Consider the following 26,124-nt stretch of genomic DNA (forward strand, 5'->3'; position numbering starts at 1 on the left):
AGACTTTTGGACTTTGAGATTGTGTTGCCTTTAATGGGGACCCAAAGTTAGATGACCTTGGCAGAGCTGTGTACTGGGGCAAAGGACATCTCCTTGGTTGGCAATTGTTTTTATCTTACAGATTCATTTGTCAACATGCAAAACAGCTTTTTTGAGTATCTAGTGTTTATATACACATGTTTGATATCAAGCTATGAATGTGGTTGTCCAAGAATAGAAAAAAGAATGCCGCGTGGTTAGCATTAGTCATTGCTTCCTATATTTTATCTATGGCAATCTTTATAGTAAAACTCAGGTGGAATTTCTCACTTAAGACTGTTCAACATATAAATAGTCAAAAACATTAGCTTTTTTAATGTTTTATAGGAATACATTTAGGGCAAAGAAACCAGGTTTTTCTTACTAGTCCACCAATCCCTGACAGTATTTACAAATGCCCAAATACTGCTTTGTACACCTTAATAGTGGCTTCTTACTATAAGAAAATATTACTGTACCTTTTGCGGATCTATGACTATTCTTAGTTGTTTTATTATTATTACACAGTATTTATATAGTGCCAATTTACGCAGCGCTTTACAAAGTCCATAGTCATATCAAAGGGGCTCACAATCTAATGACCCTTCCATAGTCATATGTCTTTAACACAGTCTAGGCCAATTTTGGGAGGAATCCAACTAACCTAACTGCAGCCTACCTTAACTTTTGGATTGTGGGAGGAAACCTAAGTAAACATGGGGAGAACCTGCAAACTCCATGCAGATAGTGTCGTGACTGGGATCTGAACTTTGAACCTAGTTGTATGGCCCAATCTTGCCTTGGTTTCCCAGTGGAATAATAGTAAACCAATGATATCATCTACAAATTGCAGTGACTCATAGTCAAAATATCTTCTATGTTCTTTTAGATATGCCACACCATTAATACTTATAGGAACACAAATCATTCTGAAAATGTTAAACTTGATTAGCTTAGCTTTTTCACAGAGGCTTGACTGGCCAGAAGTGTACTTAGATCCCCGCTTTAAGGAGAATGTTCCTTTAATGCATGGAGTTGAGAAGATAAAGATTGGAGTGCAAAACAAACTAGGAAACTTCAATTGACAGATGACCGTAAAAACAAAATGTGTGCTCTAAGCACAATGTGATCTAAGTATGCAATATAGCTGCACCCAAAACTACTGGTCTGAGCTAAGACAATAGCAGCAGTGAAGCACAATCGGTGTACAGCATTACTAAACAGAATGCAGAGCCTATTAGTAAAAACACCAATACGCTGACCACCATTTACATGTATAGTTAGATGGACATAAAAAGGTTTATTACTATACATAGAAAAAAATTCTTTAAAAAGTGATAACATTACCACCATAAAAACAAATAATTTCCTTATAAAGCCAAGTGATGAATAGTTTGTATATAAAATTAGCATTATGATATATGAGTAAAGTAATTGCGTGTGTGTTTTCATTTCCAATTTAATATGATTTATTTGTATAATACGAACTGTTGGTTGAGCACCAATTAGACAAATGAGAATGGCTGTCTACTGAATATTACCTCCATACATTATGTAGGCAGAACACAGACGAACACGAAACCTTGACATGTGACAGATGTTGGAGCAAACTCATCTCTTCTGACTGCTTTGCTTGCTCAATTAGACATTTTGATGTGTTTTTTTCTATGTCAAAGCAACAACATACTGGTTGGGCAGAGACCAAGCCCAATTTATCACTTCTCCTCTTGCCTTTAATGACATGAGAATCCACTTTCATTCAAGGCACATAAGGCATCCTTAAATTGACCCCCACCTCTTGTACAATATAGCAAAAGTCTCTGGGGCAAGAAAGAAAGGGTAACCTTCTTACAGGGACACAGGTCATAAAAACTGGCAAAACCTAAAAAAACACTGATGGTTGTCAGTGTATACCGGGGACAGTTTTTCTAACTTTCATCTCATCTTCCTAACTTTCCTAACTTGTCCATCTAGAGAAGTCCATTAAACATGGACAGTAACTTCTAAATAAAAAAAAAAAACCTCACTCTTTTAAAACTAAAAAAATATATTTTAGTTAAACTCCTTTAAGCACATATTGCTTGTGCATTATATATAAGTTGGAAAAAAAGTTCATTTTTTAATACGGGGTGGGAACACTTAACTCAGAACTTGGCACATCACATTTAGGCAATTGAAGAAAATGCCATGGCTGTTTCACTTACTTTAGTATTGACTTGGGTTAATAGAATCGGCTGGGGTTAAACAATGAATAAAAGCACACTGAAGACCAAGATATGAGCCCCATTAATACCGAACAATCTAAGCATGATGTACCAGACTTTTGGCAGACCCAGAGCAATTGCTTTTCTAGCCGTTTAATAAATGGGTCTTGAATACAAGTTTATTACTTGTTCTCTTACAAGCAGTCAAAACTAGGGGAGCTCAGATTTGGTAAGTACTTGTAACCAAGGCTAGTTTAGGCTTTATGCTGATATTTATGGAGACTTGTTTTTGAAAAATTACTTAGGCGTGTGGAGTGTTACACCCCTAGTAACCAGAATCATGCCCATTAAGGAAATGTTAACACGGATATAAAGATCTCATAAAACCTGACTTAAGCTGGGTACACACGTGCAATAATTGTTGTTGGAAAGGATCTTTCACGATCCTTTCCAATGACTAAGCACTGCACCATGCATGAACGAGTGATGTACATACAGCACCGCTCTGCTCTATGGGAAGCGGAGGGGTAGAACGACACCCTGCTGCGCGCTCTCCCCCTTCACTTCCATTACAATTGTTGTTGTCCATCATCCGTGGATCCGCCAGGACGGTCGTTCGGATGATGGACGACGGGCGCTGTACACACACCAGTTTCTCGTTCAATATTGGCCCTGAGCCGATTGTTGGATAAGCATTGGATGTGTGTACGTAGCTCTAACATGCTGATGTTAATTCAAAAGTTGTTTTCAATCTTCTAAGATCTGTAGCTTCCATTTAAATAATACTTAGTGATCCCACCAGTTTGAATTACTTGTGTGGTGCTATGGTGATTGTAATGTTCAGTGATATCCAAGTACAGTTTCCAGTTCATGTCCTTCAATGCAGGGTCTGGTCATCTGTATCATAAAATTCTTTCTTCTGCTTGCCTTGCCTAGTGTCTGGTATGGGGAGTGTATGGCCTGTAGTCTGGCATTCTGCACAGGTTGAATGTTATTGTACTTTAGCTGTTCCATGATTTTCAGTATATGTTTTGTGTTTTAAGGCATTGTACCTAGGCAGGAACAAATACAGAACTGCTGTTTGGTCCCAACACTTGTTTTAGCCAGAGGTGCCTTGAAAACAAATCCAGGGTACTAGGGGGGCTATACACTGGAAAAGTTTGGAAACTACATATAAATAACTTTATTTATATGTAAACTAGCTGCATGATATGTCATCTGTATATATACAGTTTATATGCTATGATTATGCAATAAGTACGGTATGTTAAACAAATTACAAAAACAAAATCCATCCAACGTTCTGCTATTGTGAGAGCACAGGAAACCCACATTAATTCTCACTTTTCCAGACATTTTGGATTTCTCGCTGAGTCAGTTGAAGTTGCTTTGTGTTGTTGTGCAGGCTTGCTCTGGTTAGTCATAGGAAGGGGAAGTGTGTTTCTTGGACATTATCTTGCAGAGGTGCTGCCACATGCTTTTTCTTGGCTGCCTTTCTCATGTTGCCTTCACTCAGTGTCTGCTTTTGTCCGGGTGGAGTTATTTAATATCACACATGATTTAACAAATGTTCTACCAAAGCTCAAAGTCTGCTCACTACTCACAGGGCTCCCTCTGGATTCACAATTAACCTGTTACGTTCTGCCGGGCTAAGATGTACAATGTTGGCTGGGCGAGGCTATGGAAACCATTTTCAGTAATTACTCGTAATGGAGTACATATACATACTGATATTTCTACAATTAGAGAGTATCCGTCACATTTTACATTTTTTCATGTAGCTTATACAATTTACACATATCTCTTATTGTCAAACAACACTGTTTGCCATAAAAACATTTTTTCTTCTGGAATCTTGGCTGAGATTCTGATTGATTTTCCTTCATAGCTCTTATAACATCAGCCTTAACTTTTGCCTTATCCTCAACCCTTCCTCTGTCTGGCATCAATTTAACTGGTGTGGTGAACCCGAGGGGTAGTAGGTAAGAGGTGGCATGCTAGAAAATATGGCTGCTTCTGCCGAGTGTGTGTAATGTAATATGTAATAGTGATTTCACTACATTCTAAAATACATTCATCTTAACAAATCAGAAATTAGTGTATTCAGCCTTGTAAAACTATTGTTTGAAAATTTTTTTTAGGGGAATATGGTAATGATTGTTCTATTAATCAGTGCTTTTATTTGCTATATCCAATGTATCATTATTTACTTATGCCCTGTTGTAATATTTTTGCAAAGTAATATACATTTGAACCAGAATAGGTTTGGCCCAACGTTACAAACAATGGTATATCGGCCACTTTTTACTGTACTTAAACTAGAATTGAAACCAACAACTTTTTAGAATATAATGTGGATTTAACGAAATTGGGTTTTTGTAGCTGTCTGTGTCCCCTTTGGAAAGATTCACCCCTTTATTTGTTTCTATATTTGCCCATTGACACAGGGGCAGAAAGTGATGGGAAATACAATGTATTACAGTGATCACAGCGTACAAGAGGTAACGGGAATTCTTCGTATGAATTACTATTCTGGTGACTGCTACCTAAGAGGGGATTTTACTCCGTGTAGAGAGATTTTCATTTCTTATAATGCCCCTATGACTAAAAGTGAAGGGAAATCTGTTTATCTGTCCAACAAGCTTGACAAGGGTACCATATTATATATCAGCTGCTGTCACTTCTAGCGTATTATCATGTTATTGGGTCTTCTTCCCCCTTACATTTATCCCTCTAATTATTTTTTTCTTCATCGCTATAGCTATTTGTCCATTAAGTTGATGTTCCATTTACCTTTGTACATAATACGATGATTGTAACTGCTGATGACTAAAGGACAGCATGTGGTATAGGGATCCTGCAGAGAAGCACAGAATAATTGATATCTCTGATAATTAGTGCTCATTAATTTAATAATGCTCCACCAGATAAATGTCACCAATATAATTATTATTTTACAGGGAAATTTTACCACGTGTAAGCTACAAAGAAATCTTCTTGGAAGTTACAAAGTCAGTGTTCAACAAATGAAAATTTTAAAACTGGGTGGGAAGAAATTGTAGGCGGGTGGCAGCCTCTGTATTGTGATCCAACAGTAACCAACCAAAAACCGGTGGTTACTGAAAAGTTCCGGCTAAAAGGGGCTGGGGAGAACACTAAAAGTGATAGAATGAACTTTACACAATATTAAAAAATTATTGTATCTGTTGGAAAGAGAAATGGCAGTGTTGCCCATATTATCCAGTTATTTTTAATATCTGCTCTATAGAAAAGATTGCTGGCCATGTGTTTGAACCAGGTGAATTGTCACAGACAGGTTTAACCAAAGTGAACGCTGATCCTCCATAGGAGTACAAATCACATGGGAAATTCTAATGCCTTCACACATGTGACTAGCATGGGGGTTGTCCAGAGCACCCAGGGAAAGCTAAGTATTCAGTCTTGCTGGGACATATTTATCTATGCAACAATACCTTGAAGATGGCTTTATATTTACTTTAAATATAGGTCTTGTTTAATAAACAAAATCATGCAAATTCTGAAACTATTAGATCAATCTTGGTCTTTGCAATGTGAGCCAATGGAAATATATTGCTTCCTTGACTATAAAAAAATATCCCACATGTGTATTTCTGACCGAACCTTCTAGTCACATGACCGGTCTCCGGTACATCTCGCTGTACATTATTCTCTTTTTGTCTCTGGCTGTACAAAAATCAGGTGCAAAGGAACATAAACACCAACACTGGATTTTCCTGTGACAGGTCTGCTGGTTTTCACAAAACACCTGACTGCCAACAACAAATAAATTATAGTGTGATGACTTCATACATTGCAGCAATGTTTTCCAGAAGCCAAAATAGGAGCAAATGTAGAAGTTCAGATTGGAATTTCAGTCTGTTGTATGATTGTATACCACAAAAATTGTCTGTGGCTCTTTTATGGCTAATATTTGTGTGCTAGCATCAGTTCATCATTTACCTGTTGCTCATTTTGTTTTACTGATGTAGAAATAAACAGCACATGGCAAGTGCTTTTAGGCATTAGGAAAGATATATATATATATATATATATATATATATATATATATATATATAAAGACCAAAAGGATACTAAATGCTGTAAAACTAATCTTCTGTTTAGGCTTTTTTCCTGAGCTGGAAAGACCTTTTCCTTATACATAAACAGCAGTTGCAGCATTTGTTACTTATGAAGGAAACCTTTCTGCATGCCCATGGAAGTATTACTCCGTGTCTGAGAATACAGACAGCTGGCATTCCACAGCAAATATGTATGTGTGTTTTATTTAATCTTTCAAGACACTACTCTACGTTAATATTGTGCAACAATAAACAGGTCTTCAATCTGTGATTTCTATGCAGGAAAGGCAGTGCAGAAAAAAGAGCAGATCCGTGAATGAAGTGTAAACTTGGGAGGCTAAGCCCACTAAAGCTTTGTGTGGATCTGGGTCTGGAAAGCATGGTATTTTCTCACCAGTACCAGTATGAGATTGCAGAAATAGAAATTCAATCATGCAATAACCACATATGTTAGTATGCATGTCATAGCATATAATAGACATCCCAGAATGTGATCTTGTTTTTCAAAGCCAACAAAAAGTCTAGCATAAACCCATTTCATAATCCTGTTTTTCTTAATGGTCAGGTGACCTTTTAAGTTAAATTGTTTGTCTCATCAAAAGACTTTTAAGTTTTTAAAATTTCCCTCCGCCTCCTTTTCTTCTAGGGAGATTTCTCTTTACTTGTCCAGAAGACGCATGAGAGCAATAGGAAGTAATTTCATTAAAGGGAAGAGAATTCCCCTTTTGGGCAGCTCTCACTGAAAAATTGATTTAATTGGAATTGGTATAATTGATTTGCACATCTAGATCTTGTAGTTTCTATGAATTCTAACTTGAATAGGGATGAGCGAGAATGCCTCTGTCATTCTCGTGAAAATTTCCTTGAACTTCCGATGGTTCCACAAAATTTCAGCGAACCAATTTCGCAAAAACATCAGAAGATCGAGAAAATTATAACAGGAGGATTCACAAGATTCCCTGGGGATCCTCCTGTTTACGATCCCAGGCCACTAGACGTTAATTAACCTATAGTGCCCCAATCATTCTTGCAGCTCTGGGAATCCTGTTTGCGATCCCCAGCACTAGAGGTTAAATGGGGACAAGTATTCCCATTCAAAACCATTCCCATTCAAAGCTTTCCTCAGCCAGTCAGAGAGGACTAAAGGTTTTGAGTGGGAAAACTTGTAACCCATTTAACCTTTAGTGCCAGGGATCGCACACTTAGCTGATCAATGAATGCAGCCGGTGCAACCTTACATTTTCGGTAAGCGAGAACGGCCAAATTTGCCGCAAGATAGAGTTTTAAAAACTTGCTCACTCATCCTTATTGGTGAACACCAACATTGTTGTCTTGCCACAGATTCCTAGTCATGTTAGGCAATTTTAAAATTTTCAGGTACTTTATTTTAAACCACTTATTTGCATTTTTGGCTTTATACCTTGGGTCATTGTGACCCTCGATCCCAGCCTCTACCAATGAAAATTTTCCCTGACACATAACCTCCCTGACACATAACCTTCGCTCGATAACCAGGTTTAGCTTTTTACTACTCAAATCATTTTGTGCCCAAATCAAAAATCTGGCTTACAGACCAGAGAGACTTTGTCCACATTTGCTGTTTTTTCCTGCATGCCTTTTGGCAGACTCTGAATGGGATTCTGTAGGGTTCATCAGTGGCCATCATTTCCTCTTGTCGGTTTTTCAAAAAACTTAGCTGTGTGGAGCATCAGGGCTATAGCAATAGAAACTATGTAATCCCTTTTAATATAAGAAATTACAGCTCTATACATAGTACTGTAGACATCATTTGGGCCTGCTCTGTTTCTGGGGTTAAAAGAAAATCCACATTGCCCTAATCATATTCCCAAATGCATCTTCTTCATTTACCCTCTCTGCTCCCATCTCTTGTAAACCTAATCTAACGTAACTGTTGTGTTCGCAAAAGAAATTAATATTTCCATTATGGTCTGGTTAATTTGTCACCCCTGGCTTCTTTTTACAATGAAATGTATTCTACTTCTGTTCTACTAAAGTATACAACTTCTCTATGCACTCGGTGATATTGATTTCTCCTTTTATACTCTGTAATACATATTAAAATTTTAAACTCTGATAAAAAACAGATTAGATCAGAAGTTGCTGTCAGCTATGATTTTTGTAACTGGCAAAGTTTAAAAATCATTTTTTTGGCAACTTTGGAGGTATTCGGTACACTGTGCATTCTGTTCTTGTTTATGCGATTGCATCTTTATCTTTCTCGTTTATTTTTCTATTCTTCTTTTTTTTTATTTTTTTTATGAGCCAACATTGTAATTGTAACCACTACTCTGCCCTCTCATGTCCATCATTTTATGGAATTTTTTTGGAATAGCCAAACTGAATAGTTTTAGATAAAAAAAAGAAGAGAGCATGCAGTGAAATTTCTGAAAATAGTTGTAGTGTATATAAATTACCCAAACAAGATAAACGTATGATAAATTGCTATACAGTGCTTGGTGATCCATCAAAGGATGGAGCATGGCAAGTTTATATATTTTCACTATCACAATCACAGTATTTTTTCCACTGTGCATGTACATGGTCCTCAAACAAGTGGGGCATTCTTCCTGGTACAGTGCATAGCCACATTGTAAATATATTTTTGCATTTGAATGTATTTTCTTCCAATTACAGAATATCCTCATCATATCTTAAGGCCATGTGTGGAATATATTGGCCATGCATTCTTTCCATAAAGGACACAGTTGTATGTTAATTCTCATGTTGTAGGAAGAGACAAGTCCCCTGCCTGTGCCTCTGTTTGCTGTCATCACCCTTCCACAATATTTAACGGAGTAGCAATGGACCGTTTTGGGGCTTGGAGAATTTATTAGTCCTTTGGGTATAATTAATTACCCTAATGATTGAAGAATGAACAAAATTTTTTGCCAGCTGGTAATTATTTTTTTTCATAAACTTGAAAATAAATTATGTTTTTTCAGAAGTATTTGTGAGTTCTTGTTGACTTCTTCCACATTATCACTTTATCTTACTGGGAATTCAATTTTGTAGAATCTGTAGTAAAGCATTGGGGAGCATTTGTTTTTCAGTATAAAACTGTAAACATTTTACAGCATTTGTATTAAAAGTGCCCTTCACTTCTCATTCTCAGCCTTACCAATATCCAGATTGAAAAGTTTGCAATGCTAGTTGACATGGGCTGCCACTCTTCCGCGTCATGAGAGCCTGGTACCGAGATCTAGATTACATGGCATGCTATGTCAGTGCCACCATGGCAGCCTATTCAGGTTGGAGGGCATTTTCTCAAGAAAGGTACAGATGCTTGGGAACTTCTTTAAGGTACAAAAGTAGTAGGCAGCTTTAGAACAAATTAAATGCACAGGTCAAAATTTGAAGAGTCTATTTTGCTTTTTGAAAATTACTCTATCATGGCAATTATTTCACTATTTAAATTCCTTTGGACTAAGGAGATAACAAAATGTATATCTTACCCTGGCAGTGTATTAGTTACATACAGTGGAAGCAGTTTTTAAATAACTGAATTTGTATTTCTGACAAGGCCATACACAATTAACCAACTGAATTCAGATAATAGGAGTAATATTATTTACATTGTTAGGGGGGTTTCAATTTACATTATGTTCAGCAATGGAAAGGAGAGTTTCCATTAGCAAGAGTTTGTAAAGGAATCAATGCAAGTTGTGGTGACTGTGGAGATACAATAGCATATGGTTAGTGTAATCAAAGTGAATTTGTCTAAATCATTCTAAAATAAAAACAAAGTTAGAAAGCCAAACAAGGAATACAATAGAGAATTGAGAACTGAGAACTCTCAATGGAGGCCTTTTCTGAATAAACAAAGTATCAATTTACTATTAATATCCCTCAACATTAATAATCTGCTTAAGGTATTGAGGCAAAGTGAAGATTTAAAAAGTATAATTGAAAAGCTTTTGTTTGTATTGGTCTAAATTAAATCCAAAGTTGGGTGCCAAACTATGCATGTGAAGATAATTAGTAGCTCAAATGTCAGTAACATTTTCAAATAAGTTTTCTATTTATCACACATAAACTCATATAAAGCTCAGCCAACCCAGAACCATGCTGGTCCCCTGCAGAGAAAAAACTCTGTGTCTATAAAATCAGAGGTCTCTTTCTAGAGGTTAGACATATGCCTTGCTGTTTCAGGGCCAGAGCCTTCCAATCAGTAGGGAGCACAAGTTTTCCTATTGACCACTACTTCTACACAAATAACAATGGTCCTTGTCTGTAGCATTCTGGCAGTGGACATGCTTTTCTACACAAGTTGTGGCTTCTTTCTAAAGCTATCTAGATGCTTTATTTGCATGTAAGCCAAAGTGCACATGCAATCTTCTGCTGAGTTTAGGTACTCAGACTGAAAAAAAAAAAGAATTCTTTTGCAAACCAGTGAACATTACGTGTTGCAAGGTATAGGCAGCTCACACGGCCATCATTTGAGCCAAAAAGATCATCTGTACAGTGAAAAACTACATTTAAATATCTCCTTCCTCATTATAGCCTTGATAAAGGGGCATAATGAACCCCCCAAATGCATTGGATATGTTTGCAACAGTCAAATAAAGCATGTACAAATTGAGAACCATTGGTTTTCCATCTATGGCTTTCCCTTCCGGTTCACTATTTTTATACTATACTAGGTTTGTATTTCTCACTGTAATGCTTCAGTGTATATTTTGTCTTATTTCTTGTCTTTCGTGTCACAGAAACTGAAAGTGATAGGAAATAATGTCAGTGGGGGAAAGCTTGTCCCACTGATTCTGCTTTTCTCATTACTTGTTCTGGTGTCATATGGACTGAATGTGAGGATCAGTCTTCCTAGATTGCAATAAAACTCAACATCATTCTTACATTTCCCTAATTCAAAATTGATATTTCATTTTCAATTTGAAAATTGAAGTTTCAAAATTTAAATAAAAAAACATTACTCTGTGTATTCCACATGGATGCAAGTGCAATGTTGGGTAGGTTGACCTAATTTCCTTCCTGTTAACAAACCCAACTTGAAGAAAGTTTCTATAGTTTCCATTTTTTAATGGAATAAAAAGATATGTCCAGCTGCCTCGTAGTGTGAACTGATGAGACTACAGACCTAGAGATCCCCCAGCTGTTTTTATCATTGTAAAGCAATGTGTTAATCTTTGTCTTCCATATTATTAGCCAGTTGTGAGCCAGAAGAAAGATGCCAAGACTACTATCTGCACAAGATCATCGTATGCCTATAGATGCCTAAACCCAATTCCACCCAAAACTTTGCATGATTAATGGAAAGGTGAATTAAATTCTGTTGTATGTTACTAAAGGCTCAAGTGCAGAGTCCTTAAAAACAGCATTACAATTACAATTAATATTATTATTATTATTATTATTATTATTATTAATAATAATAATAATAATAATAATAATAATAAACTTTATATAGCACCCACATATTACATTGCATTTCCTTACCTACCTACAACCTTAATTCCCTTTCAGGTATGTGTTGATAGTTGGCACTACATGATTTTTTAGCAGTGTCCCCTATATAAATATATTATTGGGTTCCCCTGCAAGCCCCCTGCACTTTAAGCTTTGTAGGAATCACATATTTTGTGGATGAAAAAGTGTAACTGGCCAAAATCTATAGGAAAATATTGATTCTCTTAAGCAAAAATAAAAATAGATTGTGTTTTTCTAGATACTCCCACAAAGAGTTCAAAGAACTATTGTGCAAATATTTTAGTGGAAAAATCAGGACAATTCTTTGGCAACTCCTCCTAATAATGATGGGGTGAAATCGCTCCGTCCGCTACTCCTGTGCCAAGTTTTCATATTGTGTTTTCTACACAAGTAGGCACATGATCTCCCCTGAGCTGAACCTGTGATCCCGTCTCTCTTTATGAACTGGCATTAGCCAGGAAGTCGTGCAAGGACACAGGAGACCAGAACGCTCCTCATCCACTCATTGTGAGGCTTCATTCTTCCGAACACAATTCAAAGCTAAAATATTTCTGACAATAATAGGCAGCTTTTTAACATTCCTCTCATTGTGAAAGATTCAGCATTAAAAACAAAGCATAATACATTAATTCTGCTGCATAGTTTATGCAGGTGAAAACCAAGCAAATCTAAAAACAGCCTTGAGTAGTAGTATTTATTAAAATACATAAACCTAAATCCTAATAATACAGTTTATCATAAATGTTTTTTTATTAAATAACTGTGTTCATCTTTTAGTTGTATCCTAGTGCATATTTCAGCCTTGCTTCCACCATATTCCCCGATTGTAGGGCCGGTATCTTGACAATGACAGCAGTGCCTACATAATGTGGAGTAAAACTGCTATTTGTAGCTTTTATTAGCAGCCATATGACAGAGCATAGTTCGAAGAAAATGACAGAGCCTTGTTACCAGAAAGTGCTTGAGCAAGCATCTTTGCTACAAGATCATGGGGTATTATTTCAATAAAAACTGCATGTTTAAAAGAAATAAAAAATAATGTTGTGCATTTATCTATTTTAGTAATTGGGTTTAAATATATTTAATTGCTGTATTCAGGGGGGAACTTTGGGCGTTAAACACCCACCCCTACTAATACCTGTTAAAAGCTCCTTTTACTTAGAAATCAATAGTCAAAGTGTGCACCAGGTCTTCTATCATCTTTGGGAGGGTCCTCCTTTGGGTGTTCATATCAATGGAATGCCTGGATGACTTGGACGCTTTCTTTTGGTTGTTCAGAGGTGGAATTCTGCTGTCTAAAAATATTTGACCAGCAGCACACCACAAACTCAAAATCTGATCTAAAATAACTTTATCGCTGCAGAGAAAACAATAGAGAACAAAGAGCCTCTTATGGATTATTCATGGAGGGTAGGGAGGAACAGGAAGGGAAGAGCCTATAATATTATTGCAATTAATGTCAGCAAATATTTTAAGATATACATTACTAATCCATCATTGTAATATACAACATCATAATAAATAGCATGCAAAACATGTCAAATATTTGGCCCTACACCCCACTGGACAGTACAGTGATTACAGTTGGGATTGGCACAACTATTGGGATCTGTATTTGTATCTCAGTTGGCAACTTAGGATAACATCAGGACAATATTGAAAAACTAACAACCATTTCCCCTAAAAAAAAAAAAAAAACTCTGGAAAATATGAAAAACTTAGGATCACTTTTTTGCCATTTTTCCATGTCATAGCTTAGATTATATAAATCAGCGGGTGCCAACTGGTGGTCCGGGGGAATATTTTGGTGGTCTGCAGAAAAATTTCCTTGCCGGCGCACCCCCTGGCAGGGTCCTTTTCCTGACCCTGCTGATCATGTCCCCCATAGTCACAGCCCTGTGCTACTGTCCCCCCCAGGATGTTTAGCAAGCAGGTCTGAGCCTGTGATGGGAGTAGGAAGTTTCTTCCCCTTTGATTTAAAACTATGAACTTAGTGGTCTGAAAGGTTGGAGACCACTAATCTAAATGACAAGAAGCTGATTGAAAAAAATACTGGGTGATTTTCATTTAGGTAAAGCAATCATTTTAATGGTGACCTCACCAGTAGCTTTTCATACCTCCACTTATCTGATGAGATACATAGTACTCTCATTATGGTGAGCATATGGCTCACTACCATCTGATTGGCTGCAAAGGGGCCCCGTTCTTTTTTATGTTGGTTGGTGGGGAGTCCTTAGCCTTGTGTAGGCTGCATTGCAAACAACAATCACAATTTTTCCACAATGTGCTAGAAATGCTCCAGAAAACAAAATGCTAAGTCCCTAACGGTTTCCAGTCTACCTTTTTGCTTGTCACCACTCATATTAACCACCTCCCTGCTGTTTTCTCTGCTTGGACTCGAAGTTATTTGGAGCATTTCCAATCCTAAAGAGTACTTTCCTTCCAATAGAAATTATTATTACGGCTAACCATTGTGTAAACAGTCTCTGCATACTCCCCGAAGAATCCTATCAGCGAAACGCGTCAGGCTTGAGAAGTTACCCGTTTTTTCATATGCACTACCCACTTAGGCGTTTATTGTCTAGATGACAGGCATACCCCTTTGTTACCTTACATGGGGTAGCCTTAATTCTTTATGTTATTGAAGTATGATGAATTGATTTTTACCACTATTCATTGTATATTAGCAAAATATGCTGAATATATTTTTGACACTTGCTGCATGAAACCCCAACTTCCCCCTTTCTTTCCAAATGTGTGAAACCATGTGTGCTACATTGCAGTACTGTTCATATTGGTTTGAGTCTTACCATGTGTTTCAGTAATACATGTGTTACCATTAACCCCAAAAGTCCGAATCACCTATAAGATGAAACTCTATCCATAGCTGTTTGGGATAATGTAAGAAAGACTAGGAACCTGATATCTAGAATTTATTCCTGTCTGCATACATTTTGGAGAGACAATCCTCCACTTCCATCTTGCATTGAAATTCCTATTTCTCCTTTTTGTAGTGTGCTTCCATGTTATACAATCTAACACCTTCTATCTAAAATTATAAAAGAAACTAAAGCTGCTTTTAGATATCAATGTGATTAGTCTTCTGGATTTGTTTTATTAATATATATTCTTTTCCTTTATTTCTCCCCCGCATTGAAGGTTTTAACATCGGTTGTGTCACTGTTTGTCTTCGAAATATCCTTGACTGTTCCTCTGACTATATGGTAAGATCATTACTCAAAGATTCCTCTTTTGCTCATAATGATAGGTCCAAAATGAAAATGACATTTAATATAAAACATTCTTCTTTTGTCATAGTTTAGTCTCTCACAGTTAACAGTTTGAAATCAGAAAAAAAGGATAAAACCATATATCCCTAAAAGTTTCCATGTTTACCAGATCCAAGTAAATGTTTACTACACATCTTACTATGCAATAAAAAATTACATTCATTGCATGTAAATGTTATATTTTTAAAGAATATATAACTCATTGCACTTTGTGCTACCCATTGAACGTCTGCTAATGATGTAGAATTGCTTTGTGTGCAGAAAACAGAATATATGATCACCAAGCTCAGTTGTGCATATCAGTCATAGAACAATAATCATACCTGCTTTACCACTACCCAGGATGTGGTAAGCTGAGTATTTCTTCTTTAGTTAACCATTTCTGATCAGAGATGCACTTTAAAATAATAAGGGTCAGATTAGGCTTTAGCAAGATTGTTTTGTAAAAGTTACTATTTTCTATGTGAACTATACACTAAAACTTAGTGTTTTTTTTCTGCCATTGGTAATATTTTCATAATTTACTGAACAAAAAAAATTTCAATTGCCAAGAAAGTAGTATTATTGCCAAGAAGTATACTATAGCTCAAACACCTAACAGCTAAACACCGTTTAAGAAGACACTAATCAAAATGGGAATAAATATGAAATGCTTAATGGAATAAATCATTACTGCTTTATTCTTTTCTTTCTAGACTTTGCTGTATTGCATCTGTGTACCCCATGAGTTCTATTCAGTAGCCTGGGAACCCCCTTTTCTAACTGATGTTATGCTTTTTTATAAGTATTTCCACCCACACATATTCCTGGCTTCTTGCGTAGAGGAGGCACAGGCAACCATAGGACCCTATTAGATGGTTCTAATGCTTACTACTGTACTGTATCCAAAACTTTGGGTTCAAATATATAATTCCACAAAAAATCCAAAAATCAATCCAGATTTTAGCTTCCATGGTTTATACAGAGCTCACGTTAATTTAAATTAATTTATTGAATTGACCAAATAAAAGAATATTACATATAATATGGCATTCCTGGCTTTTCTCTACAATGTCTTCTGTTGGTGTTGTAGGTCTTATACCGGTTATATGCACAGTATAATCCAATGCCTAAAGAGACAAACACATTTATTATTACTTCTACAATCAAAATCATTTTCACAAATAACCACTTCAAAGGCTTAAACTTGCCTATTATTATTAGTATTTTACAGTAGATGAGCTTGCCAGAAGATCCCCTCTTTAGGGAGTTGGTTTGATGTATGGATAAGAGGAAGATAAGATTTTAATTAATGAACAAACAAACCAAGAAAACTTCTAGGGCAGGTGAAAAGGCAGAATAGCAAAATGTGTTATTTCTCATATATACAGCTCTGCCTCTGAACAGAATGTGATCTAACCATGCGATATTGCTGCTATCTCCACTACTGCACTGTGGAAACAGGGGAATTGTTTTTTTTTTTTTTTTTTTTTTTTTACACAATTGACATTAAAAAAAACATTTGTGCTTAAATGTTTTTTTTTAATCAGTGTAAGCCCACCTTAATGATGACCTAAATTCCGACTTTTATGGGCTCTTTGGTCGGCCTGATCACCCCTGCTGTGAACAGTGGGGTTTGATTGCACAAGAGCCACATGAATCCAGCAATGCAAGCCTTAAACTGCTGTATTTTTCACTCTTTTTGGAGATTTAAGCTGGAAAGTTTGAAGAATCTGCACTTATGCTGCTTATTTCCTCAGAAAATCTAAATCAAACTTCCTGTACTGTGAGGAGTTTGCATCACTTCCCACTTTGCAATGCAGGCAACCGAATGAGAGGAGCAATCAGCAATGCCATGGTGATAGTCTGTGCTTGACCTTTTTGTAAAGTAAAACTTTCATCAAACTTCTTGGGCTACCGGGGTCCAGTTGCAGTACTTTGAATTTAGGATTTCATTTTGCAGGCATAAATGGTTCCTACAAATACCGGAATAAATTAAATTGTCTTCATGGCTTTTAAGAAATGCTTTTTAATATAGTTATTCTTGTTCAAAGAGTTACATTGGTTGTACAAGATTTCAAAATGTAACTAGCAGGTAGGAGTTTGCAACAGCATTTAGTTGAGTTGGACATATTTTTGTGAATGGGGAATTATTACAGCTGGGTAGAACTGCAATGCAAGTAATAGATTGTATAGTATAGTTTGTAAAAAAAATATATATATGTTGAAATGTATTTATTTTTCAGTACACATCTTTTTATAATTGCAATTGATGATAATGTGATAATTGAAAAAATGGATCATGACATGATTCGTACTACAGTGTAGCATGACATAAACAACACTTGTTTTTATCAAAGACTCCAAAACATGTGTATCAGATATCCAGTACAGGAAATCTGCTCATTCTGCAGGACAGCAAGATAGAGCCATGTGTTCTCACTGCTGGTGAAAGAGTTAAGTGCTTAAAGGTGTTATTGTGGAATAGAAGCTTGGTAGTGGAGGAATACAAGTACTGGATCAATGGAAAGCAGCCCATTCCACACTCTGTGGACCTTGGTGTTCTCTTGTGTCTCAGAATGGCCTCTTCTTACTTGTTTCTTGGAGCAACTCAATCCTGCTTCTCTGATCTACTCTAATCTACATGACTTGTAACTTGGCTTCGTTCCCAGGCACGGAACTCAATGAAGGAAAAAAAAAATACATTCAGAGGTCACACATAGTATGCAGAGAGTTTGTACTGCAAAATTTATAGTACGCCAAACTGGGGGAAAATATTATGGTACATTATGTAATATTCTGCTATGTTCCGTTATGTTATACAACCATGAGATTATCCAGATACCATTTACTGTAAATCAATAATTAGAATGAAAGAAAACAGTGTATCTATGTGATCTTCATTCTAATAATGCACACAGAAATGTTTTGAATTTGTTCCACATTTGTACTGGGTGTAATGAAACCAGGACTTGATGATGTCTTATAAAGTATTACCATGCACTCTAAGTAAAATAGTTTGAAAGTTTAAAATGACTGACACTTCCTTTAAATGAGTACTGCCTATAAACAATGGTGTTTTAGTATATATGAAAAAGAAAGAGCGCCCTCTATCACTTCTATAGTTTTGTATATTAGAGCAGGGGTTGTCTAAAAGGTGGGTCGCAGTTCTGGCCAATGCACCCTCCAGCGGGGTCAGGAGAAGGACCCTGCTTGTTATTATTATTATTAAACAGGATTTATATAGCGCCAACATATTACGCAGCGCTGTACATTAAATAGGGATTGCAAATGACAGACTAATACAGACAGTAATACAGGAGGAGAGGACCCTGCCCTGAAGAGCTTACAATCTAGTAGGTGGGGGAGGCGCCCTGGCCAAAGCCGCAGACCACGTCTGCCATACGCATTGCAGCCTCAGGGTGCTGGCAGGTTGTGTCTCTGGACCTGGCTGAGACCTGCGATCGGAGGGTGGGAGGGTTCTGGCAGGACGTCACTGCGGGGGAAGTTTTTTTCTCCTTTGAGTGACACACGGCTCCCCACGCATCCCCGGTCCGCATTTAGTGGTCCGCAAGCTCCAGAAGTTTGGGGATCGTTGTATTAGAACACAATATGAAATAATCTGGTCTTTAGCAAATCTAAAAATCAGGTAAATACAACCTCAAAAGAAGTATTTAGGACATATTACATTGTGTCATGATTTATTTTATTTGTGACCACCTCTCTAAAAGTCTTGGCCGTTTGCTGGTCTGGATCATTCAGGTGTGTGTTAACACAATGCCAAGAGGAAAGACATCAGCAATTATAGAGAAGGAATTGTTTCTGCCCACTAACCTGGGATGGGTTATAGGGTGATTTCCAAACAATCTGAGGTCTATTATTCTACAGAGAGAAAGATTATTCACATTATTCACTGTATATGCAGACAGACGTGCTTGCTTGTACCTTACTTGTATGCATGTGTATGTGTGGGGAAATCTGACCAGTAGGCCGCAACTTTTATTTCTGTTGACCTTGCATAACTTCTGAAGTTCCCTTTAGACCACAGAATCTGAAGTGTGTAAATCGATATTCACTGAATTATTAATAGAATGAATTTTTGCTGCATATCACTAGAACAGAAATCAGGCAGTTTTTGTTTATGCATCTGTTAACGAGAGAATCTTAGTTTAAAAGAAGCAAACACTACTTTATTAAATAGTGTGAATATAAAAAAAAAATGATCTGGACAAGTTCAGATTTAGGTAAATAAGTGATAACTGCAGGTCTAAGTAAGCCTGTGCCTTATATGATGAGGTGTATATGATTTATCTGATAGAATATGTAAAACATGGGGATGGTGCCAATTCTCTTCCAGCAGAGGGCACTCTATGGTAGACATTCAGATATTTGATTTCTTATTTTTTTTTTTTTTTGGAAGAGTAGTTTTACATAGAGCAACAAGCAGAAAAAAATTTAAAGCAGACAAAGTGAAATGTCCTTGGTGCCTTTGGAGCGTCAGAACAAGAGGCTTTGTGTGTGTTATGGAGAAGGGAGAAAGAGAAGGAATAATCTCTAGGCTTCTAGTGGAAAGTTTTCTTTTTCTGACAACTGTGATTAATAGAACATCAAATCATTTTGTATACAAAAGGCAAATATAGTCTAATAGATCCACCTAGTTTTCACATTTCTCTGCTTCAAAGTTATTTCTGGTCCTGTAATCATTCCTAGCATAGCTGTATGTTTATCCCGAACATTTCTAAAATATTTTACATAATTTTCCTGTACTGGATGATTCGGTGATCTCATGCAGCTGAGGCTTTCACCTATGTGCTATAAGGAATAACATAATGGTTTTCCAGCTTATATGTATACTCATAACACTTATTTTCCGTCTACTTATTTTACTGACAAATTCATTGGTGCTTCCAGGTGTATGTGTACATCAGTTTGTGCCTGGAAGGATCTTATAATTCTGCTATCATGGTATCTAGTTGTAGAAGAACAGCTGGAATACCCAGGGAAAAGCCATCTAAATACAGCAAGAACAGTCTAACTCATTCCACGTGGTGTCACCAGTAAACTTTCTGATTATGTGTACTTCCCATTTTATTTTAATTTAGAGGTGTAAGTTTATCCATTAGTACAGGGTTGACATTTATCTATTGGAGGATTCTAATTTTTTGATTAAAGATAATAATACAAAATATATTCTTTCTGACATGAAAAAAACAAAGGTTTTTGGAATGCTGAGCTAAGTCATGCAATTCATTCATAGAGGTTCTGTTGCTGATTGCTATAAAGGATGTGTGGTGGCAACTACTATAATCGGTTTAGCAATAAACCACTTGTTTTATAAATTTGTTAGACATTTTGAAATGTAAAAAAAATGTTTTAGTAAGGAAAACACAACTATCCCAAATCTTAACACGGCCTAACAAATGCAATCTTTACATTAAACCTGATCTTCATCTGTTTTACCTTCCCTATATTTAAGACAAACTTTTCTTTTCTCTACACTTCTCTTCTACAAGGAGTTAGCCAGGTGGTTGGCTTTTTAGTCATCTTTAAATAAATATTAGATCAATTATATTGATATAATAATAAAAAAAGCAGCAAAAAGGACATTTGGCTTCTTGTCTACTTTCTTTGTCACTGTTATAGAAAAGCAGTCAAATGATTTCTTCAGCCATTGGCATACTTGTCTCGGTAGAGCTAATGGTTTACTTTAGTTAGTTACATTTGATTTGCTAAAGAATTGTATTTTTTGAACACAAGCATTGGCAAGTGTCCTTGCCACTCTAGAAATATTTTAGGCAATGGCTGGTTCACCGTCATGGTTCTAACTCTACATACAGGTAGTCCTTGGGTTACATACATACGAGATAGGGACTGTAGGTTTGTTCTTAAGGTAAATGTGAATGTAAGTCGGAACAGGTACATTATTTTTATAAATGCAATTAGGACTAATGTTTGTCTCAATATAATATTAGGCAACATGTCAGTTACTGTATAATATCCTCACTGTAAGTTAATCACAAACAAAGCAAAAACAATTTATGGAGCCTAGACATTCATTAACTTCTGGAGCAAGCTGTGCTTTGATATGAAAAAAAAAAAAAAAAAAACAACTGCAGAGTTTGTCTTGGTCATTAAAGAGATACAAGATGTTGTAAAAGAGCTCAGTCTCTGTTGTGTTTAGCAAAAGATTTCTTCTTCAAGTCATGCAAACTGCCCCCTCCCCCTTATCAAGCCTCTGTTCTGTTCATGAGTGAGCAGGGAAGCCCCGTTCGTATCTATGAGTTGTCTGTATGTCGGATGTCCTTAGCTCGGGGACTACCTGTAGTAAGAATATTGCTTGTGAAGAAGAGTGGACTAACAAGCTGTGGGATTTACTAGAGGCAATTTTTTTTAAGACTTTGAATTATCTGACCCTGATATTAAACTTGTTTAAAGATCTCTGTATGGCCTACAGTTGTTTAAAATGAGCAATGAGGCTTTCCCCACCATGATCTGCATTTTCTACACATGTGTTATCATATTGCTGCTGATGGACAACTATTTATAAACAACCATTGATAATTTCATGAAAAACCAATAGGATTGACACCTAGTAGAATTTAAATTTGATAAAATCTGATACGTTCCATACAGTTATCCTATTTACTTGAATATGCAATTGATGGTTTGAATAATATACAAGCATCAACAATATTGCATCAACAGAATTACCTTCCTTGATGTCTGGCTTTAGATTAGGGCATATGGTCTAAACCTTATAATAAACGTAGTAACCTATGTTTTATAGTCCCTGTCTTTAAAGAACATTATTTTAATATGCTTGTATTCTTTCCACAGTTTCCTGATATGCTGCCTTGGCGAAGCTCTTCTAATTTATACACAAAGCTCAGGGTCTTGAACAAGACACACATGACCAGCAGTCGTTCAGACCTGCCACTTTCCGCTCTATATGACCATCTGGGAGAATTCCATCGGCGCTAATCAACCATCAGAAGCATAACTATACCGTCCACACACAACATGCACAGTAAAGGGACACAACCCATGTACAGTTCACCATAGCAGCCAATCAGAAATCATCTAAATCCTAAAAATTGAAATCTGATTGGGTACTTTGAGTTACTGCACTTTGCAAATCATCATTACTCTTTGTATTCCTGTATTTCATAATACTGTATGTTTTCTGTAGCCTATCAGCTACATTAGCTCAAACCATCAAAATGCACCATGCACTTATTTTAATGTAGCATGTTGAAGCTGTAATAATAGAAAGTAAATGTCATTTAGTAATATTTCACTATAAATAGTTTTACCTCGTGCAATATTACCCTTAAAAAAATGGGAAAAAGTACTAATGTTTGCCTGGAAAGGAAGCTGAGCATTTTCTGTAGGCAGACTTACTGTAGGTCTTCTTTGTGCTGGAGTGGTTACCTAGACTTACCTGTACATAGGTGGCTGCTATTTAGTCCAGGTATCAGTTAACCAACATAATCCTAACCCCAGGCACATTATTTCACATCAATCTAACTATTTGCATGGAATGAGTACAAATATGACAGCAGCCATGGCCAAGTGATTCCGTCCAAATACATGTTTTCATTTCATTTGTGGACAGATTTAGTGATAGGTACGCCAGGATTCTGTTGCAGTCTTTTCTCAATGAAGAATCCAATTTATTCCACTCCCTGTACTTGGTGGCAGCAGCAACAATTGGGACAGGAAGTGAAGGAAATTCTCTGCATGCAATTGTACACAGAAGACAGAGGTCCAAGACCTAAAGAAGTGTTCTTACTGCTGTCTGTTTTCATTTCCTTTTCCTGTCACTAGTAAGTAGAGAAGGTATCTTCCTGACCAAGGCATACTAAAATAATATAAAATAAAAAAAGTCCTGACATGGGACACTTGAACTTACATTAGTTTCATTTTAAATAATATTTAAATGATTTGGTTGCAAATGGCAGTTATAACTTTACATGTTTTTAAGTCCTGAGTACCTAAAGCCTTTCTCAACCTTTTAAACATGGGGAGCCCTTGAAACAACTGTCGGGTCTTAGGGAACCACGTTTAGATTTCCTATATTCACAACTTACAGTATATTGGTGTGGTGGTTAGTAGAATAATTCCTCTTACATTGCTGGCCAGGGGAAGAATGTCACTCTTACAGATAGTCAAGTGGGTCTGACCTGAGAGGTACAAAATGCTCAAGGAAACCCTAGTACTTTTGGGAGGAACTGTGGGGTTCCATGGTTGAGAAACACTGACCTAAATCCTATCTAGAACATGAAGATCATCTCATAGTAATTTACACATTGCAGTACTCTGTGTATCAACAGATGTACCACCTATGCAAAGGTATGTTTGGTGAAATACCTTAATGAAATCCTGGACTTCACAATAATATAGTAAAACTAAAGTCCGCTTCATGGCTGGTGAACTGCTGCTGTAATGTGTGTAAAGCTTTTATACCATACCAGAATAGTGCCCTCCTTTACTGACTCATTTCCTGCTACCGATTTTGGGTTTCCCAGCACCCATTTTTGGTCACTGGGGGGCCATTGATGATGTAAGTCCTGTATATAGACACAGGAGTTTCATTGTTCCCAGCACCCAGCTCCTTTCTCACCATCACCGTACAGTGTATTTTAAAACTGCAAATAAAACCCCAACTTCCAGCAGTTTTTTGTTATGGAATTTTAGCTTTGCTTTAAGATATTTGTCTATATATGTTATACTTTATTGATGGGTACCCATATTTATTGAATGAGCCAGTACAGAAGGCAGCAATAATTGGGCAAAATACATTTATCCATATTTACCTTTTTTTTCTGTTTTGAGATACAGCTAGTAAAACAAATTCTGATTGGCTGCAACATGTTACTGCCATTTGGTTATTGTTGAATATTTTGGAATCAGAATAATGCGATTCAGCTGAATTTATACTGAAAGGTTGTGATAAAACTGGTTAATAAGATCTAAAGAAATCTTACTGTATATGGGCAGCCTTAAATTGCTTATACAACTGTATACAGAAATAAATTTTACTGTTCAATTATATATTTTAAAGTGCATATCTGAATAATAAATAATTTTGGTTTTTATGCAAGTGTATGTTTCTTTATTTGGTTGGGTTACAATGGAAATCATTAATATGTTATAGGATGTCGGATTTTGTCTACTCACTGAACTGTGGTTAACAAAATGTTTATATGTACCTTTTTATAATGGCAGATATTTACAGCCTTGAAGATCCATTATGAAACTTTTCAAGTCTAGGGAAACTTCTGCTAAACCTAATATCCTTTAATTTGGTGACCAGTGACTAGAATGTCGCCTCCACAATTGTGGCTGGAATACTATCAATGTCATGCAGCTAGTTTGACCAAGTGCTATTGGCTATTCAGACACAGGTCAAGGAACCCTGTCTAGGCATGGCTGTCCTGAACTTTATACAATTATGCAAGCACCCCGGGCAAATATGATGTGGGGGACCACAAATGCAAAGGATTGAATGAAGCTCCTTACCTCCTTCCATACTACTATTTGTGACTGAAGGTGAAAGCCCTGTGCCAACAGCCTAATTTGCCCATACCTAAAACTGGCTTTGCAGGTATGGTCTACACCAGCGGTCGCCGGCCTTTCGGACCTCACGGACCACTAAATTCATAATTTTGAATCCCCCGGACCATTAATATAAATTTTTTAAAAAAGATAAAAATATTTATAAAATATTGATCTTCCTAATGGTGCCTGCGGAAGCTCTGATTCATTGATCAGCTCACGCCTAAGTGAAGTATTACTATTGTTACTATTATTAGTTGCATTGTCTTTGGTATTACTGAAGAAATGCAAAATATTTGTTTGCATTTTTCTTACTCATTATGGGTTTATTTCATTTAAATCTAAGACCAAACAAGAAATGATAGTTATCAAAGTCAAATTATTTGATGCCATTAAATATATAACAGGTAAAGAAAATACAGTTAAGGTCATACTTGCCTTCTGAGAAATAAACAAAAAAAATAAAACAATTAGATGAGAATCAGTATTCGCGGAGCGGGGGTGACTGTTGTAATGGTGGAAGCATTACTGAAGCATACGGCTCGGCAACGGTTGCTTCATTAAACGTAAGACTTCACTGATGTCACGCTGCGCCTCACTTTTTTTCGTTTCTAGTACAGTAATAAAGTAGTAAATTTAGTGTAATATGAAGGTGAAAATTGTCATTCAGAATATAGGAATTTATCAGAATATTATTTTTGTTTTTTTATTAATAAAACATAAAAATTGCAAAAAATGTCCAAAATTTTCTGTGGACCACCAAAATTTTCTCCACAAACCACTGGTTGGCGTCCACTGGTCTACACCCCTGGGTTATATACGCATTTTCCAATGAAACCTTCATGTCTGACAAAGATAGGTCTATTGAAAGATGCTCAGCATACACGGTAACTGTAAAGTCATACAGTTTGTACACAGCAGGTTGTTCTGTGAGCACACCACATGCACACATCCATGCTGATCTGAACACTGAACAGATTATAGCATAACAGAAATCAATAAAGGTGGGGCCTGGCTACCATTCTAGCAAATGATACCTTATACAGGAAGTATAAAACTAGTAATGCTGTATATAGGCCCTCATCAACTGTGAAAGACACACAATGGGTAGTTGCTGGCTTTCAATAGAAAAACTCAAAGCAAAATAGCAATCACTGATCTAAATTACAACATTTATTATATTCAGATACTTTAAATCATTATTATATATTCTTGGGGTACTTGATAAATGCTATATTACTAAATGGTTTTCTTTTATTTATTAAGGGGTACATATAGTAATAAAGGAAAAAAACTTCTGCTGGTCAAGGATTTAATTTGTACAGACACCATAATTTTATGTTGTTATACTGTACATTTAAGAAGAAATAGAAATATTGTAGAGTAGTGCAGTAAAGGAGGAATCTAAACTTTTCAAGACAGCAGCAGTGTGTGCAGGTGAAGAGGGTTTAGTAGAGCAGTATGTGCTGGAGAAGAGTTCATGAGGGTATAACAGAGGCAGTATATCCAAGA

General features: G+C 36.4%; 1 protein-coding gene across 5 annotated transcripts in view; it reads left to right on the top strand.

Moving 5' to 3' along the window:
- The window catches only part of TMEM241 (transmembrane protein 241), a 64,350-nt gene extending 40,198 nt beyond the window's left edge, over positions 1 to 24,152 (top strand). For 2 of the 5 annotated variants that reach the window (XM_072411318.1, XM_072411319.1), the window contains 2 exons: positions 14,945 to 15,009; positions 21,892 to 24,152. In XM_072411318.1, coding sequence (XP_072267419.1) covers positions 14,945 to 15,009; positions 21,892 to 21,952 — 126 coding nt within the window. In that variant the 3' untranslated portion in view covers positions 21,953 to 24,152. Of the gene's footprint in view, positions 1 to 11,503; positions 11,616 to 14,944; positions 15,010 to 21,891 lie in introns of those variants that run through there. The other 3 variants (XR_011920806.1, XR_011920808.1, XR_011920809.1) reach the window with 3 other exon arrangements.
- Positions 24,153 to 26,124: the final 1,972 nt, after the last annotated feature.

The sequence above is a fragment of the Pyxicephalus adspersus genome, chromosome 5, assembly GCF_032062135.1.
Source record: "Pyxicephalus adspersus chromosome 5, UCB_Pads_2.0, whole genome shotgun sequence".
NCBI classification, from domain to species: domain Eukaryota; kingdom Metazoa; phylum Chordata; class Amphibia; order Anura; family Pyxicephalidae; genus Pyxicephalus; species Pyxicephalus adspersus.